The sequence below is a fragment of the Epinephelus moara genome, chromosome 23 (genome assembly GCF_006386435.1).
Source record: "Epinephelus moara isolate mb chromosome 23, YSFRI_EMoa_1.0, whole genome shotgun sequence".
Taxonomy (NCBI): domain Eukaryota; kingdom Metazoa; phylum Chordata; class Actinopteri; order Perciformes; family Serranidae; genus Epinephelus; species Epinephelus moara.
The window spans coordinates 20867350-20884909 of NC_065528.1; the positions used below are offsets into that span (position 1 = coordinate 20867350).

The 17560-nt window shown below is 42.2% G+C and overlaps 1 protein-coding gene across 1 annotated transcript in view; it reads right to left on the minus strand.

The window, feature by feature from the left end:
* Window positions 1-1039: 1039 nt before the first annotated feature.
* The window catches only part of st8sia1 (ST8 alpha-N-acetyl-neuraminide alpha-2,8-sialyltransferase 1), a 27589-nt gene continuing 11068 nt past the window's right edge, over window positions 1040-17560 (minus strand). Inside the window, exons 3-5 of the mRNA XM_050036569.1 lie at window positions 16484-16593; window positions 6833-6925; window positions 1040-5524 (exon numbers count right to left, since the gene is read on the minus strand). Of these exons, the coding sequence (XP_049892526.1) occupies window positions 5044-5524; window positions 6833-6925; window positions 16484-16593 (684 nt within the window). The 3' untranslated portion in view covers window positions 1040-5043. The remainder of the gene's footprint in view (window positions 5525-6832; window positions 6926-16483; window positions 16594-17560) is intronic.

Genomic DNA, 17560 nt, shown 5'->3' on the forward strand with positions numbered 1-17560 from the left:
GTGTAGTGCACAAGCACACACTTGGTGTGTTCAGCTCCCTTGATATGAAACCTGTGATTGGAATGTAAAAAACTTATTGATGAGATGCTGCCCTCATTGGTTACGGTGATAATATTGCTCTTAGATGTTCAATGACACTGTATCAATAAGAAAAGCTGTTAACAATGTATGTCACCTCAGCGTTTTGAACATCAACCATAGACTGTATAAAAGAAGTTGGCGTAGCCACCGTGACTTCATCCATTGGTTTGTGGACTACTGTTTTGAAGCCTTGAGTTTGGCATTTTGGCCGTTGCCATCTTGACTTTTTGGAGCCAGAGGCAACCATAGGTAGACGCAAGGGTGGTGCTGGGAAGGACAAGAATTGCTACACCTGATTGCCAAGAAGGAGGCGTGGGAGCGATTTGTCAGTCACAAGGTAGCCATGTCCTAAAGCATACCCTGCTTCATCGTCCGTTTTACTCTCATGGGACCTTAATTTACAAAATGAACATCACGCTGTATTGGAGAAGACTTGAAACTCTTGGTTGAGACCATTAACTTTTTAGAAAAATGTTTACTGAGGTAATAAATCAAGTGAGTAGTAGGGTCATTTTCTTGGACTACAACACTCTGGGTAGTGACCGAAAGAATGACATCATGGATACAAGTGGCTGGAATGAGTTTCCTCCGTGGGGTGGCTGGGCTCAGCCTTAGAGATAGGGTGAGGAGCTCGGACATCCGGGGGGAGCCGCTGCTCCTTCGGGTCAAAAGGTCAGTTGAGGTGGTTCGGGCATCTGATCAGGTCTGGAGTGCTTTGCTTGGCCTGCTGCCCCTGTGACCTGGCCCCGGATAAGCGGATAAAAATGGATGGATGGACTGTACAACCTGACTTCATTTTGCAACCAGTGGAGTTGCCCCCAGGTTAAGGCACTTCCTCTTCGGCTTCAGTTTTTAGACCCGGTGTCTATGTTTACTTCTCTTATACAGTCTACGATATCAAGTTACATGTTGCACACAATATGTTGTGCAGTAAGCTGTGCAGGTTGTAGCAGGAAGAGCTCAGTGTCAGAGATGTTTTCTGTTGGCAACAACTGCAGTTTATTTGGACCAGAAGTAGCTTTTGAACAACTAGACTTTTAAAGAATGCTTGGCGATCTAAAACTAATTGGCCATTACAGTAATAGACCAATATTTACATGACAAATTCATCTCCCTTTTAATAAGAAAATCTCAGCTCCTTTAATCACTCAGATAGGATGGAATGAGGGCATGAATCAGAATGTAATGGAAATAGATAAACAAATATAACCTGTGTACCAAAAGCACATACACGTTTAAAAAATCATCATGCTTACTCAAAATTCTCACTATGTCACATTTCACTCATTCACAATACTGGGCAGGAGAGACAAAATAAAAAGGTGCAAATAAGACACATCACAATAAGTAAAACAAATTGGTCAAAGTGTTCATCAAGTTCGAGTCCTGGAGAGCAACATGTGCATTTAGACTTGAAATGATTAGACTTTGCTTCACTTCATGAACTTGGTCCAGCAGTGTGCAGCTCTCTTTGATGTAATAAGATGTTAGGGGTCACTATGACATATTGATTGATCCGCAGTGTGGCCAAGAAAGTCAGCGAGAACTATCCCTCGTTTGAATGATCCTTTGTGCCTTAATACATCCAAAAAGGCACTGGACCTTATTCCGTTTAACAGACAAGGAGTAAAAATAAAAGCATAAAGCACTAAACTATCGACATGTTCTGTACCTTGAGTTCGAGGTTGTTGTTTTTGTTTTTTTTTTGTGGTGCACTCCATGCACTTTCCATGCAGAGTTATCCTTTGTTGCGGCATTGACAATATGGCACGGTCACATTTATCACTCTTAAATAACATATTTTAAAGAAAGATACAATTTCAAATCAAGTTTTCCATCTGCAAGGCTTGCAAGCACAAAAACAACAAAAAAAAAACAACTGTCGTGTCTGTCGTGTTGGCTTCTACATGAGCGAGTTGTTTTTCCCTTGTGCAAAAAAAAAAAAAAATCACTGTAATGAACACGCACAGGACAGAGGCTCAGTTCTTCCTGTACTTGGATGCAAAATGATAACTGCAAGAACAAAAATAATAATTTACCCTACCAGCTGTCCAGTATCTAAGAAAACAAAAATGAAGCCATTAAAATGTCACTTTGTGACATCAATTTTTTTTTCTGTCACTAACTCTCTTTAAATCAGTGTCTCGCCATTTGAGAGCACAAGGACAGTGTGAGAGCAGCTATCAAAGAGACCACTGTTCCTTTGGCTTGGCACTTGGCAAGTATAGTACAGCGACTAAGAGATGACTTGGTAACTGCCCCTCTAAAGAAGCAGTTCAGTTGTACCTAAGGAGTCTGCTTGATAGTGAATCGTACCAAATTCTTTGCCTAAAGAATGTAGTGTGAAGTATAAGCCTAATTGTTTCATAAACTTTATACCTGTTTACTTCCTATCAAATCTAAAATAACGGTACCTTCACCTCCGACATGAGTGATTACAGTTCTTTTTCATTCCTAAATTAGTGGCTTAGCTTTTTACAGTTAGCTTTGTACATATTGCTAAAAGTATTATTTATTTATTATTTATTTATTTAAGGTTATCCTTAGAATGTATATAAAGATGGACAATACGACAGCTCTCAAAAGGTGAAGCTGAAACATCTCAATCACCCACTGGTCACAAACTTTGCCCCCGCCATGTTAGTGGATGGGACATGTTTTTGACAATTTTTTTCCAAAGATGGTTTCTGTTATTTAAGGTAGTTGTTGTCACTTAAGCAATATCACACGAAAAGGAGTGATGTTGTACTGTATATCATCATGGCTGTGATTTGGTCAAAGGCTTGAGGCCGCAGGCAGATTTAAAAAGTCCTGGGTTCCAGCGGCCATTGGCCTTTTAAATAATGGATGATTTTTCAAGCACCAAGTGTAAAAAAGAGCAACAGTGACCTAACGTTAGCTAAGTGCCAAAAATCAGGCTACATTGGTGCTACATTGACTGACTAGCTAATGGCATTAACAGCTATCAAAGACACTGAGGTGATTACGAAATGATCGATAACGTATATAAAATGGTTGACCATTATTGACCAATAATATTACCAATATGTATGTACAAAACATAGTTAGGTTAACAAGGTTAGAGGCAAAATTAATAACATTACGGTAGAATTGACAGACGACACTTTACAAAGTTAGCTTTGTAACTTTCAAATTGTTGAAATTATTTAGTTTGTTTTGTGTATTGTGTTGTTAACGTTTTAGTAGACTACCATTATTTTCTGAAAAAATAACATCTCAGTGAAGATCGGGATGAAGATAATGTTACTGTACATTTTACTGAAATCATATTTTATGATTTTATGTCACAAATAAATTCAATGAACTGAATTGAAGTAGTTATGTTTGTCACTCAGTGTTGCACCAACGTTAGCTTGATTCTCAAAGATAAGCTAACGTAAGCCATAAGCCATCTCACAAAAGCCAGCAGTAAAGCTCTATAGATATGAGCAACCTCGCCGTTAACTTAGCTAGCTTAGCTAACGTTAGTGTTAGAGCTAGGGCTAGGGTTCCTTTTTTTTTTTTTTTTATACAGTCAGTGCTTGGAAGAGCTGCCAAATATATTAAATTAATGGACATACACTGTCTTGTTAAAGTGAGCAGTAAAGCTCCATAGAGCTGACATAATCTGATTTTAGTAGATAGTTAGGCTAGCTGACTGGCTAACCATATTAAAAACTGCTGTGATTATCAAAATGATCAATAACGCTATGTACAAACACAAACGGTAAATACTATTAATAATATGTACAAGCTAGCTGTGAAAAAAGTAATTAATTTAGAAATTAAACAGCTCTGCGATCACTAAGATCAGAGGCTAAGAAATGTCGATCTGACAGGAAGTAAAAAGACATGAAGTTCGTAAAACAGATACGTGACACTACACTGTGTAGTAGAGGATACTCTGTTGGTGATGATGTCCACTTCGAGGTGAGGTACCTATGTGTGAGGTCTTTTTTGCAGCAAATGTTCATTTCTGATTACACATACGTTGTCAACGCTTTCTCCCTTCTTTTCATGGCCTCTGATGAACCTAAAAAAGAATTCACATTAATCCTGAAAATCACATTTGGCAAAAACAATACGTGGACGCCCGGGTGTACTCATTTTCCCTTTTCACTGAAGGGTTCAAATGCAACTTGGCTAAACATTCTAGGCTATATAGTACTTAAGACTCCATCTCTAATGGCTCCCGCTTTGAACTAAAGCTCGGTTTGGCACCAGAGAATGCCAATCAAGCGCTCGGTTGAAGAAAAGCAGAGAGAAAAATCCTTTCATACACATACCAGCCAGCTTTCACTCTCCTTCTCCCCCCTGCCAGTCTTTTTTTTTCCTCCATTAAATTTCAGCCCTATTCAAGCTACTAGGTACCAGGATACCATTATCTCTCCCTTGTTCCTCCCATTTCGCAAGTCTTTCAGTGCCTTTTATTATTCCCCCTGGTCCTCCACTCCTTCTGTCTGTGTTTGACAAAGACCCAGAGGGGGGTTTGGTCCAGCTGCCCCATATGTCAGTCAGATACAGTAGTCATCTTACAAAAAACAGAAAAAAACCAATCCAGCCGCACACATTTTCACCCTTATTAGTCCCAGCTGAGGCTTTCCACAAACAAACATCCATGCACACACAATTTCAGAAACAAGGGGAGGAGATATGGCGAGTTTTGGGAATGTGTGTGTGTGTGTGTGTGTGTGTTTGGCTGCATGTGTTAGTGTGTATTTTGTCCCTGATGCTGCTGGTCTGGGTGGAGGACATTCTTATGATAATTAGGGATTAGCTTGGGGGGCAGCAGGAGTGTGTATGGACACAGACGCAGTGCCGAAGTTCCTCAGAGGAAATAAGCGCACCCATTTTTTGTCATGGCGACAACTTCCTGCCATTTCACAATCCCAATGTCTTCATCTGCTTCCTGTAGCCCACTAAACTTCAACTGACCGCTGTCGCTTTACTCATTGAGAAGCTCTAACTCCCTCCTTCCTGTGGGGAGCAGCGTCCCACTCTCATGCGCAACGTGCCACTTTTGTGCAGGTGCCAAAGCTGCACAAACTCCTCAGGCATGGCGTGGAACCACTTGTAGGGCAGGATGTTGTCGTAGTAATGGTGGCTGACCGGCTGCTCGTCCAGGCCGACGGAAAATGGCCAGAAGCCGTAGGCCGTCACTTCCTCGCACAGCCCCAGGGCCAAGCTGATCAGGAAGAGCCCCGTGGAGAGGCGTTTGGCGTGCACGCCGCGGGCCTTCCAGAATTTTCCCACCGTGCGCAGGAACTCCGGGTTGGCAAAGAGCATGGTGAGGTTGGAGGATGTGTCCGCAAGGGCGTAATACGCCCGCAGTGACGGGTCGGTGCCAGGCTTCATGGAGAAAGCCGGCATGTAGATGTAGCTGGAGCCGTAGACCTTCATACTGTCCACAAAAGCTTTTCTGGACCACAGAAGGTTCTGAAATCTGAGGGGCAGAGTGATAGAGAAAGAGCGGAGTTATTCTAAATGTTGATTCATAACCTGATGACTGGTTGACTCATCTCTATAACTGTCTGCTCCCTCTTCCTTTTCTGCCCGTCTACAAAGGAAATGAGTATCCTGTGTTGTCACATGCAGCAACACAATGGGTGATGCTTGCTCTTTACACACTGGCCCAGGACTAAATACAGCAATAACTCATTTGGCAAAGCGGATGTTTTACAGTTTAGAGTGAACAGGCAGAGAGGAAATTCTTCTGTTTCATTGGCTTCATTCATTTTATTTTATTTTATCTTACCCTTTTTAAATCCTGTTTGTGTGTATTCATGGAAACAAAATAGGGTCAAAAATACTGACCATATCTGAATGTGTAAAAACATTTCATAAGAATACATTCAAATGTGTTAAAATGTTTTGAGTCCACTCACAAGACTATGCTCCCATGAATATATATTTAATGTAATTAATGCCATTTTCATGTACAAAATAAAATTTAAAAAAACTTTTCCACAACTTTTCAAGGGCCCATAACAAAATTTCCATGACCATTCAGAACATGACATGAACAGAACTGTATAGTTTACTCCAAATGTTGAATGTATATTATTATAGGCGCTCTATGGACACAGAGCAGTAGAGATCCCACAGTGGGGGAGTGAAAGCCGACAGTTTGGTTGGCCTGTTGGTTAGTGTGTTAGAAAAAAATGTTTTTCTGTACTCTCAATCAACCACATCCTACTTCCAGAGCAGTTAAAACTAGACCAAAGGGTGCACTGGTGACAATTAAATGCACTTGGCTGCCTGTGTAGATTGCTCCAGCTCCAAAATTGTGGTGCAATTTAAAAGTCATACTCATTCAATGGTATTGAAACTTTGGGATTCATGACCCTAAGTGTTCAATCACACTGTCACATTACTCGTGTAATGCCTCACCTGCCTGGCGTTATTTGAACACATCAAATTCATAGGGTGCTTTCAGACCTCAGGCTCATGTTTAACCCAAACAATGTGTCATGTGACTGCAGTTGGTTCGGATCGAGGTCTGAACACGTTCTCACTACAAACGAAACACACCAGAGTTCGTTTGTAACCAGACCACCTCTTCAAGAAGGTCTCGGTCCGGTTGTGTTGGTGCGCACCTGAGTGTGATTGCTGTGTTCACACCTGCCCAAATGAAAAGGACTTAGGGGGCAATTGGACTTGAGTTTGATTGAACCAAACCAAACAGGGCAGGTGTGAAAGCACCCTGAGTTTTCAAAACCTCTGCACAAGTAAACAGATTCGGACTGATCACCTTTTCTCTATGATGCTGGGGTTGGCTGTAACCAGGTGTGTTCTGGTTCCAACATCCTCCACATATTCCTTTGAAAGCGGTGGAAGGTTGCACCTGAAAGAACAAAACACATGATATATTTAACATTTCACACACACTCCACATAAACGTTGTATTGAGAGTTGTTAGTTACTCAAGCACTTAAACAACAGAGTGCTGCAGGGATGAAGTTTATTCATTTGTATTTTGATTGATAGCCAGCATCTGTTTTAAGACACAAATGCTTTAACATCCATGTGGGGTATTAACTGAGGTATTGCAAATCGTAGAACAAAACTTTTAAGTCTCTTAGTCTTGTGTTGACCACAGACCTTATTTTAGGCATCTACCCAAAAACCCAATAAAAAACCCACTGACTTTGAGACGAGGGAACTGGGAGTGCTATAAACAGTTTTAGGACTCATTCCTGCAGCACTCATTACCCTGATGATTAGATCTGATTATGATAGCAACATGACCTGCCCACATGGATGTGTGTGTGCGTTTTACGTACACGTACAGTGTTTCAGCTTCAGTTATAATGCAAATTTAAACTGACAACAATATTATGCCCACACTGCCCTGACTGGTCAGCATTTCCAGGTCATCTCTTTCTTGCCGTCTCTGAGCCGTCATCACAGCCGGGGAAATGACTGTAACGGAGTATAGCAGCACTTTCTACTGTGAAAGATCAATAGAAGCTGCTAAACACAACCAGACATGTTCCAGATGGAATATGATCTGAAATCAGGGAGAACTTACAACGTCAGCAAACAATATTACATGTTCCCCTGACATTAGCATGTAGCTACATGTAGCAGGGTCATCAACTATGGGCCATTTTGGCCTGGAAACCCTTAGAATATCTAACACACATTTAGAGAAATGTATTCATACAATATTTTCCGCGATACAGCCTGAGAGTGGGATTGTCATTTCCATCTCCATATATCTTTTCTATCACATTAAACAAAGTGATGGAAATGACCGTAGATGAAAAAAATCCCTTGATATTCGCTTGCTAATGTCCGTTTTAGTGTTAGTAATGTATATACAGTATATACACACAAAAGACACAATATATGGAAGATAAATGGCAAATGGACCTGCACTTGCATAGCTAGGATTGGGTCGGTTCTCGGTAATACCAATTTGGTTCGGTACTCCATCTTGGGCCGGGTTTTTTTTTTTTTTTTTTTGAGACCCGCATACTCGGGTGGAACGTACGTGGAGCGGACTCCGTGGAGGTCCACCCGGTAAAAGTGGACGTCCGCAAGCCCCGTGCGCGCAAAGCACGACCGCGCGGACTCCGCTCCGTGCACCAGTGGCACACAAAAGACTGTTCGGCATGTATTTTTCACATCACGGGATTTTTCACTGACATTTTTACACGGAGTCCGCTCCGCTTATAGTACGCCCGAGTCTGTGGGTACCTGTGTCTGCCTCTTCGCCAAGCGCACAGCGAGCAGGAGAGAGAGGGGGGTGGGGGTGGGGCGGGGACTGAGCTAGGGGGTGCGAGTACGCATGCGCCGAGGCCTCTACTGTAGCCTGGAGTTTGTTTAATAGTGACGGGGAGTCGATAATGGCGGACAATTTAGTCTCAAAGAAATCAAAGAATGCGCCACTATGGCAACACTTTGGCTTTGAGCCAGACGAAGGAGGCAACCTTTGTTTGCACTGATTGAGTAAGCTGCAAAATTTATTTGTAAGGAATAAAAGAAACAACTTGTTGTCGCTCTGTTGTCCTATGGTTGTTTTTTATTTTAAATGAGTCAACTGCGCCCCCAAGTGGCAAAAATCCGGTATTACCGACTTGATGCGTTTTTAAAAAAAAAACAGACCTTTTTTTTTTTCTCATACCGACCCAACCCTATGCATAACACCTTCCTAGTCTTACAACCACTCAAAGCGCTCAACACTACATACCACATTCACCCATTCACACACACGTTGATGCACACTGGTGGCCGAGGCTACCATACAAGGTGCCACCTGTTACTCAGCTTAAACGCGCTCACACACCAATTTGGGGTTCAGTATCTTGCCCAAGGATACTGCGACATGCCGACTGGAGGAGCCAGAGAGCAAAACACTGATCTTCCGATTGGTGGATGACCCACTCTACCTCCTGACATTCTTGATTTAACATAAAATTGACCCGGATTTCCTCTTATTCCAGTTCCCTCCATGGAGCCAACTATTTGGGCATGTGCTTTCCTGTCAGGGGACTATTGCTGTGGTCATCAAGTAAACAAACTCTAACAAGACCTCCCTGAATTTACAGTGTGGTGGAAATGACAGCAGCCCCAAGAGACAGGTGTTCTTTCAATGAAAAAAAGGCATAAAATACTATTATAGCTTACAACACACAAATACACATTTCATTAAAATGTGTATTTGTGTCATTTGTAATTAAAGTTAATATTAAATCAATATCAGACTCAAAATTATGCAGGGTTCAATGTCCAAAATCTGAAATACAATTAAATTAAAATTATCATGCAACGTTACCTCCTGCACGTCTCATACGTGGTTTAACACATCAGAGCTGTTTATGTTCAGCAGACAGAGCAAATACAGGAATGCTGGAAAAGGACACTTTGTTTCTGTGAATACTGAAAATGCCTTTGTGTCCTTGCTGTGTCATGTTTCCTCCCTCAGGGTTTATCAGTCCTACTTTTCTTTCAAACTTTTGATAAGCTCCGGCTTCAGTTTAGGTTCAGCTGTCTCAGTAGCCGTTACGCTGTCTTCTGGGTCACTCCCTGCAGCTCTTGGGATACTCTCACTTTAAACTTTCATTTGCCTGGTGATCTCCAGTCAGTTAAATCTGGTTGCCTGAAGTGCTACTCTAGATTAATGAGTTCAAGGGGCCTGAAATTGTTGGGTCACAGTTTGGCAGAAATCTGTATCAATGGCGACAAGACATTTTCTTACTTCCAGATGGCGAAGCTTACAGTGACGTGGGCTGGCTGGTAAAATTATCTTTTTCAAACAGACTCAACTTATCAAACGTGACGGCAAAATAGAAGTCTGTGTTACCAGATGGGTTGGGGCAAGGCGAAATCACATAACATGTTTTTTTTCTTATCAAGTGTGCCATCTGTGCGTCCAAACAACTATACGGGGCTAATTTTGCCATTTGAGGACACAATTTCTCACACTTTGTACCAAAGATGTGTTCAGGGCCCAGCTGTTCAAAAAGTTTGATCTGGATCACCCTAGTCCATCTCAGTTTTGCACTGTTTTTCAAAGCAACTTTGGACTGGATCACCCTTAACATCACCAAATCCAGATAACTGGTGCAGGCTACTAGCCAGAGTTCCTGGATATTTTTCCAGCAGCTGTGCAGAAGTGTGTGAGATTTAAGGCCCGTTTCCACTGAAGAAGTTCCTGGTACTATTTGGGGGGCAGGAACTACTACAGGAACGTCCTCTCGCTCGGCCCCGTCAAACGCCGTGTCTCCACTGAAAGAGCGGAGTAGGAGGAAGGTTCCTGTAAAGTTACCGGGCTCTGGATGTGATGTAATCGTTGCGCGACCATTTTGACCGGGGTGACGTAGGGACGCCGTTAGCTGTTAGCTGATAGCGGTGTCTGTAATAACTCACTATACTCACAAAGTGGCCCGTGAAAAATTTTTTTTTCCAGCGGATGTCTTAGTTACAACATGACTGAGCTAACTGGAGTAGTTTCATGTCGTATCCGACAACGGGAGGCTTTTAACAGATTATTGAGTTTGTTTACATGGCGGTGGAAGCTATGAACGAGCTAACCCTTGTCTGCTGAGTTTTAAAAATGCCGGCTATTTTGTTGCTTTCTGTTGACATCACATTCCGCCTTGAGTATATCCAATCAAACCCCAAGCCCCAGCCAGGAGTTTTTCGGGGCCGTTCTGAGTACCTACTCCGAGGCAGGGACTTGTTTAGCCCCTGTAAAAGTTCCGGAACTCTGTCCTTCGGGGGTGGTTCCTGCGGTGGAGACACGCACCAATGGCCCCGGCCCCGTAAAATTACCCCGAAGTTCCTGCGGTGGAAACGGGCCTTAAGATAATTACTGCATCTGCTGACGTGAGAAGGGCTTCAGGCACACATTTGCATGCAGTTGTGGGTGTCAAATTAGGTAATAGTGACTGTTCAGTGTGAGCTAACGTTTGTCAGAACTGCCAAACCAGCTAAGCTATTTTAGTAGCATGTAGAGAAATTGTGTCGCCTTGGGGTGGGCAATATGGCTCTCAAATAATATCATGATATTTCAGGGTATTTTTGCGATAGCAATATTCTTGATGATGTGACAAAGTTCAACAAAATAAAATCTACCACAAATGACACATTTAAACAGCTCCAAAATACAACAGGTGATTTCCTTCTTTTAGCAAAATCCTAAATGATTGAGTTGTTTTTTTCCACCTGGACCTTTATGCTCTGTCATTTCTCCTCTAATCATCACGCTGTAACCTGTGACCGGCTGTTATGATACCAGAACTATTGCACCTTCACATATATGGAGTTTTTTGTCGAGTCGCAAGCGTCACGTAGGTTTATGACAAAATCACTCGACGACACAGACTCCCATGTGCGCAGTCTGAGCACGGCAAGAGAGAAGAGGGAGAGATGCTGTGCTGCTGCCGGAGGAGCCGCTGAATGAGTTCCCTCTGAGCGGTAACTTGCTAAAAGAGTCTGAGAAGTCCAGGGCTGTTCATAAAACATTCAGGACACCACAGTTTATTCAACACTACTGAAGCTGCTCATCTCTTTGTAACCACCGTGGAGTCGCTAATAATTTCATTTTCAGTCATGCTTGTTGTTGCCGTGGGTAACAGTATGACGTCAATGTGTCAACAAGTCCAAATATCACGATATGAATTTTTCATATATTAAAAAATATACCTGTCTTATTGTGAACAAGATGATATGACACAACCCTAGTGTTGCCTGTTTCGTGTCATCTCATTGACCTTAAAACTATTTGAATAACCATAGAACTCCAGCACTGATTCCCTCGTCAAAAAGCCTATGGGATTTTTCCATTTAAATTTCGGATTACTGCTGAAATGAGCTCTGTGGCGAACAAACATTTATAATACTTAAAAGTTTTGTTCAGCAAGATAATCTTTACAAATGAACACCACTTTCATGTTTATTGAAGCCTTAATGCAGTTGCTAGAAGTAAAAAGCTTTTGGTTGCATGTCACCACCACAACAAGGTTGTAAAGCTGTGTTTGGCGCAGCTCGGTCTCACTTAGCCACTTGTTAGCAACCTTTTTTAAGACACATAGAAGCATCAAAGTTCACAAGTGGTGCATATACTGACACATTTTATGTTGTCGAACATATCCTGAAAGTCTCTTCAGCTTGTGTTAAACACAGATCTAATTTCAGGCTAACCAAAAACCCATTGACTTTAAGATAAGGGAACCGAGAGTGGTAAAATGCAGACTCATATTTGGGTTTTAGGTCTCACTCTTGGGGCACTCTAACAATCTGTGGCTGATAGATCAGATCAGAGGTGCAACTGTATGAAATTACTTTTGACTGTGTCTTTGTAATTAATTATGAGTGACAGTGAGTTGTTTTGTGGGGACAAAATCTTTTTGAACTGAATGGTTTTGCTCAATTTCATTCATTTCAGGTATCCCAATCCTACAGAAGAGTTTTGTCTGAATCACAAAGTCACCCTCAACCAGATCAGGAAAAGACAGCAAAGAAGTCTTAAAAGGTCCCAGAGAGCAGAATTTCTGGTTGACCGTATCTGCTAACATGAGGTCTGTTTTACATCACTGAGGGATCAGAGTGCTTTGGTTGTGCATTTCCTCAGCTCTCTTAAGACCTCAGAAAGGGTGTCGTCACACCCTGATTGGCCCAGAGGAGAAACGCATCAAGCTGCTCTCAATTCCTACTCAGTAGTCAGTCCTCACACCCTGCGCAACAGGTGATCTGAATAACTCTCCAATCAACTCTGGAGAAACTGTGACATTCAGCTAAAATGTTTTGGTAAAAGTGAAACGACAGCAGAAGAATCAGAAACTGCTTCAATCTAATATGATTTCAGAATCATTTTATTCTTTTAAGGACGCCAATCTGATCAGATTACCTCTGAACAACTGTGCCCTGATGCTTGGAAACTGGGTCGAGTTATGAAGTATCTGTCATTACATTATCAGTGGGTTTGCTGAGGGCTGGTTGTGATCATGGTCAATCACATCAGCTCCTGTAATGTGCTTACAGTCTGACAATGATGCAGACAGTCAGGAGGTAGAGAGTGCAATATGTTGCTGAAGGCAGATGGATTGTTTTCAATTAAATTCACAATTGTGGACTCATTTTAAGTCCTTTAGTTGCTTTTTCATGAGTTTGTGCGACAATATCACTACCAGGATAGAAACAGCAGTGTGCTTAAAGGGAGACTTTGGTATTTTTCAACCTGGACCATATTTCTCCTTTCTTTTCCGTCTGAATGACTTATGTGAACAACAATTTTTGAAATTGGTCCAGTAAGGCTCTGAAGCCAGCTGCAGTGAGACAGGCTGTAACGTAATCCCTGTGGGCATTTCAGCACTGTCAATATACGTCCACTTGAAGTGTTTGTTTTTGCCACTGACAGGCTCAGATTGTTATTCTAAGTGTCAACATTATGGACAAGATCCCTACAGAGGTCGACCATTTTATTAAAGAGGAACATCCTTTTTGTTTGACAAGAAATAGCCCCAAAATCCCTATCACCAAACCCACCAAACTCCATTTAAATAAACAGTAATTTTGTCCTTGTAAAACACGCTTCATTCAAAGTCAACAGAAACAAAATATAACTCCAAAAAGCTGTCTTGGTTTGTCTCCACTCTTTCAACAATCACCAACTCTGGGTTGGCTGAAACATTTAATTCACCCAGTTAGTTGTGAAAATAGGTTGGCTCTATACATGCTTAAATTGCGGTTTACTTAATGGAGTTTGGTGTGTTTGGCGACGCCGATTTCAGGGTTTCTGGTCAAACAAAAAGGATATTATTCTTTAACCAAAAGGTCCATCTCTGTTGGGATTCTTTTCATAATGTTGTCAGACACTTAGGGCCAGTCCCAATACCCCCCCTAGCAGTACCCCTTAGCCCTACCCCTACATTTGCGTGTTGAAACTAGCCCTTCGGAGCGAGGGATTTCAGATGCCAGCGAGGGGTAGACGTCGCCATGGCTACCACCAAGCAAGAGACGGGGGAAAAAAGTTCATACATAGCTAACGTTACCGTCGTCAGGTTGCTTGTTAGCTAGCTAGCTAGCTTGCACTATCTTGCGTCTGTCATTTGTCCTGTTCTGCAAAATTGTCTGATTTTTCACATTACGATAACACGCCAGCTAGTATAACTATGCTGCCTCGTAATGTTAGCTGGTTAGCTGGCTATCTAGCTAGCAGAAGTCCCCTGTCGTCTGTCATGATTAATGCAAACGCGATCGGTAGGATGAACTCAACTGGAGACTCCATTGTAGATGTCGGATGGAAATGTAGATGGCTCACAGCGTCCTGTTTAAAATAGTTACGTATGCGTGAACGTAACTGACGCGGTGACGTAGTGAGTGGTGTCCCAATTCCTAGGGAAAGATTTCAACCCCTATCCCTCTTTGCTTCATTTTGAGGGCCAAGAGGTAGTAGGCAAGGGCTAGGGGTAGGGCCGAGGGCTAAGGGGTACTGGACAATTAAGGGGGGACCTTATAATAATAACCCGAGCCGGTCGGTGGCAAAAACAAACACTTTTAGCGGATGTAAATTTACGTTTTTCTATTACATTGCAGCCTGTTTTGCCACTCAATACTGGAACAGTTTCAAAAACTGGCATCTCCATTAGTCACTTAGACACAAACACATTTTAAAATAGGGTCCAGGTTGAAAAATACAGACGTTACCCATGAAGCTTTCACATAGTTGCATGAACTAACAAAAACAGTGGGGAAAAGGCTTCCCAGGAAAAACGAAGTCTAAGGAGATACTTCAAAGTGCTCCATATGCGCACAAACACAGACAATGGTTATGGCAAGAGGAAAGCTTAATGTAATGTTACTGTAACAGGCTGCAATGTGGAGTCCCTGGACTTAACAGTTTTATACCACTAATTTTACCAGAAGCCTGTATATGAGACGTTTAGGGTACATCGGTAGATTCTACTGATATCTCTATTCCACTAAAATTAGCGCAATTACGTGGGGTTTTAACCTACTAAAAGGAGGCTATAGATTCCTTTACCATTGCCAGTAGACCAATGTGGTCTAGGCGGCTCTGCAGCAGACACGTGTGCCTCTCTGTGTGAGTGTGCGTGTTTTTTTGGTCTGTCACATTCAACGTCACAGACAGGCCAGAAACAGCTCAGTGAAAACTTTACACTTGTTCCTTCTTTTTACACATCTCTTACTTATTCAGTTTTGCTTTCAAACTTGGTGATGACTAATTTGGATCGATGACTGAGTGCTGCTTAGGTGGAAACAGGCGGTATTTTGTGGTGGTGCATCACTGCATCTCGCCAGTAAAGGAGCTAAAATTAGGGTGTTCACCCAGGTGTTGTGTTCCAATTAATGTCAATCAGAGCCGGAGGTGATTATATAATACCCATGACCCAGGTGTGAATGCCGATTAAAACCTTTCCCATGACATTAAAAAGCCAGATGTTAGCAGGTATTAGTGGGTGTTTTTTTGTGTGTGTGCAGTGGCAATGGGGCTTAAAAGTCATGTGTTTAAGGCACATCTGTAATTTGTAGTTACACAAAATAAACTGGATTACTTTTTTGCCACAGGTTGCAGTCTAGAGCTTTTCATTCTGGAAGTTCAGAAAGGCTGATTGAAAATCAGAAAAATGTCCACTTCAAGAATCAACGGACACTGCAACATGCAAGCTGCTGAAGTCAGATGCTGCCGTGCTGCCATATTTAATACAACCTGAATAAATCTGTATTTCTGCCCTGTGTTCAGATAGAGAACACACTTACAGTATTGACTGTTGAATTTGCGTGCATGTCATTTGAATCTTTCCCTTGTAAACCCATGTGGCTGTTTATCAGTGGCATCTCTTCCTTGGAGCTCTCACAGAGCCTTCTGTTTGAGTTGAAATTCAAATGTCACGCATTTGAATTTTATGTCTCTCTTTAGCTCATTCTGCTTCAACGCCAGAGTAGATGTCATGTTCTCGGGGAGGATTAAAGCTCCTTTAGAGGTGGTTTCTTCCTCAATCAAAACCAATACAAATGCAGCGCTTTGATTACTTGTATCAAACAGAAAAATACCTTTATCTCATATTAAAGAATATGTAAATGATCCTCTTTGTGTGATTCCACCAAAGTCCCCATCACCTGCTCTCCTTTTATGTTGCCCTACCAGATGGTTTCATTCTGCTTTACGCCTCTCTGCTCATCTCCTCTTCCTATTTTGCTTACTCACGCCGACCCTCTTTTCTCTCATGCCCTCGATGTGGCCCATTTTCCTGTCTCTTCTGTCTGCCTCCCCCTCGGCCACAGTCGACACCAGCTCTCATTATCACTGATGGCTGATGGTGTTTGGCTACTCTCCTGGGCACGGCCGCTTCACATTTGCAGGAGCAGTGAAGCGGTAATATACAATGCACACGCTTGCACTCAGAGCCCCGCAGAGCGCCATGTTTCTCACCGCATGATGAAGTCGGCCTGGTCGATGTCCCGTCCACATTTGCTGTGCCGGAGAATGCCGCCGTTGCCCACCACTGCACACTTCTTCAGAGGCAGCTGCAGGGGGTTGTCCTGTGCAGAAGGAAGCAGCTCTGTTAGCACAAACATCTGGGCAAAAACACAAGCTATAAACAGATTATCTTTTTCTGTCAACACAGATCCCCAAATTGAGGCAGTTGCACAAATCGCCATTTAGTCAGCAAAGGGCAGGGGTCTCATTTATAAAACAATGCGTAGGATCCATACTAAAAATGTACGTATGGACAAAAGCCAAAAGTGGTGCGTGCCAAAAATATTCGACAATTTCTACAACCAGGCTTTTACCTCACCACCTGTATCGCCAGTTTCCCATCTTCAAAATGTTCGTAAGCATGGGTCAAATTTTCTCCCATCAGGTCTGTTTTCATACATCACAACTTGTGCGTGGGAAGTGGCGCACGCCTCTTTCAGGCCTAATGTTTATAAATGAGACCCCAGGACTTTGGCCTCCTGCCGAACTTCCTCACAGCCTCAAGTACTGATGGAGTGGAGACAGAAAGTGAGGAAGTGGACAAAAGTCAGCTGAACTTATGTGTGACTCAGATTCCATTTTTGGCATTTGTTCCAAAAGCAAAGTCCATATTACACTCAGCAGATGAGGGCTGGGCGAGGAAAATCAAATATAACAATATTTTCAATCAATATTGCAATGACACTGTTGGGTTGATAATTGGTGCTTTCACATAATATTAACATAAGAGATTGTTGGGAATTAATCATCAGTAATGTGTATATAATGACTAACTGGATAAAGACAAATGGTAGAAGAGTCTGGTCAGTTCAGAAAACTACATCACTTAATTGTAACGCAGCTTTTACAAGCAGAAAAATACAACAAAGACCAAAGACAATATTTTACTATATAATGACTGTGTGTGTGTGTGTGTGTGTGTGTGTGTGTGTGTTTGTTCCACATTTTTCTCCTCACTGACTTGGTCAATCCATGTGAAATTTGGCACAGTGGTAGAGGGTCATGGGAGGATGCGAATGAAGCAATATT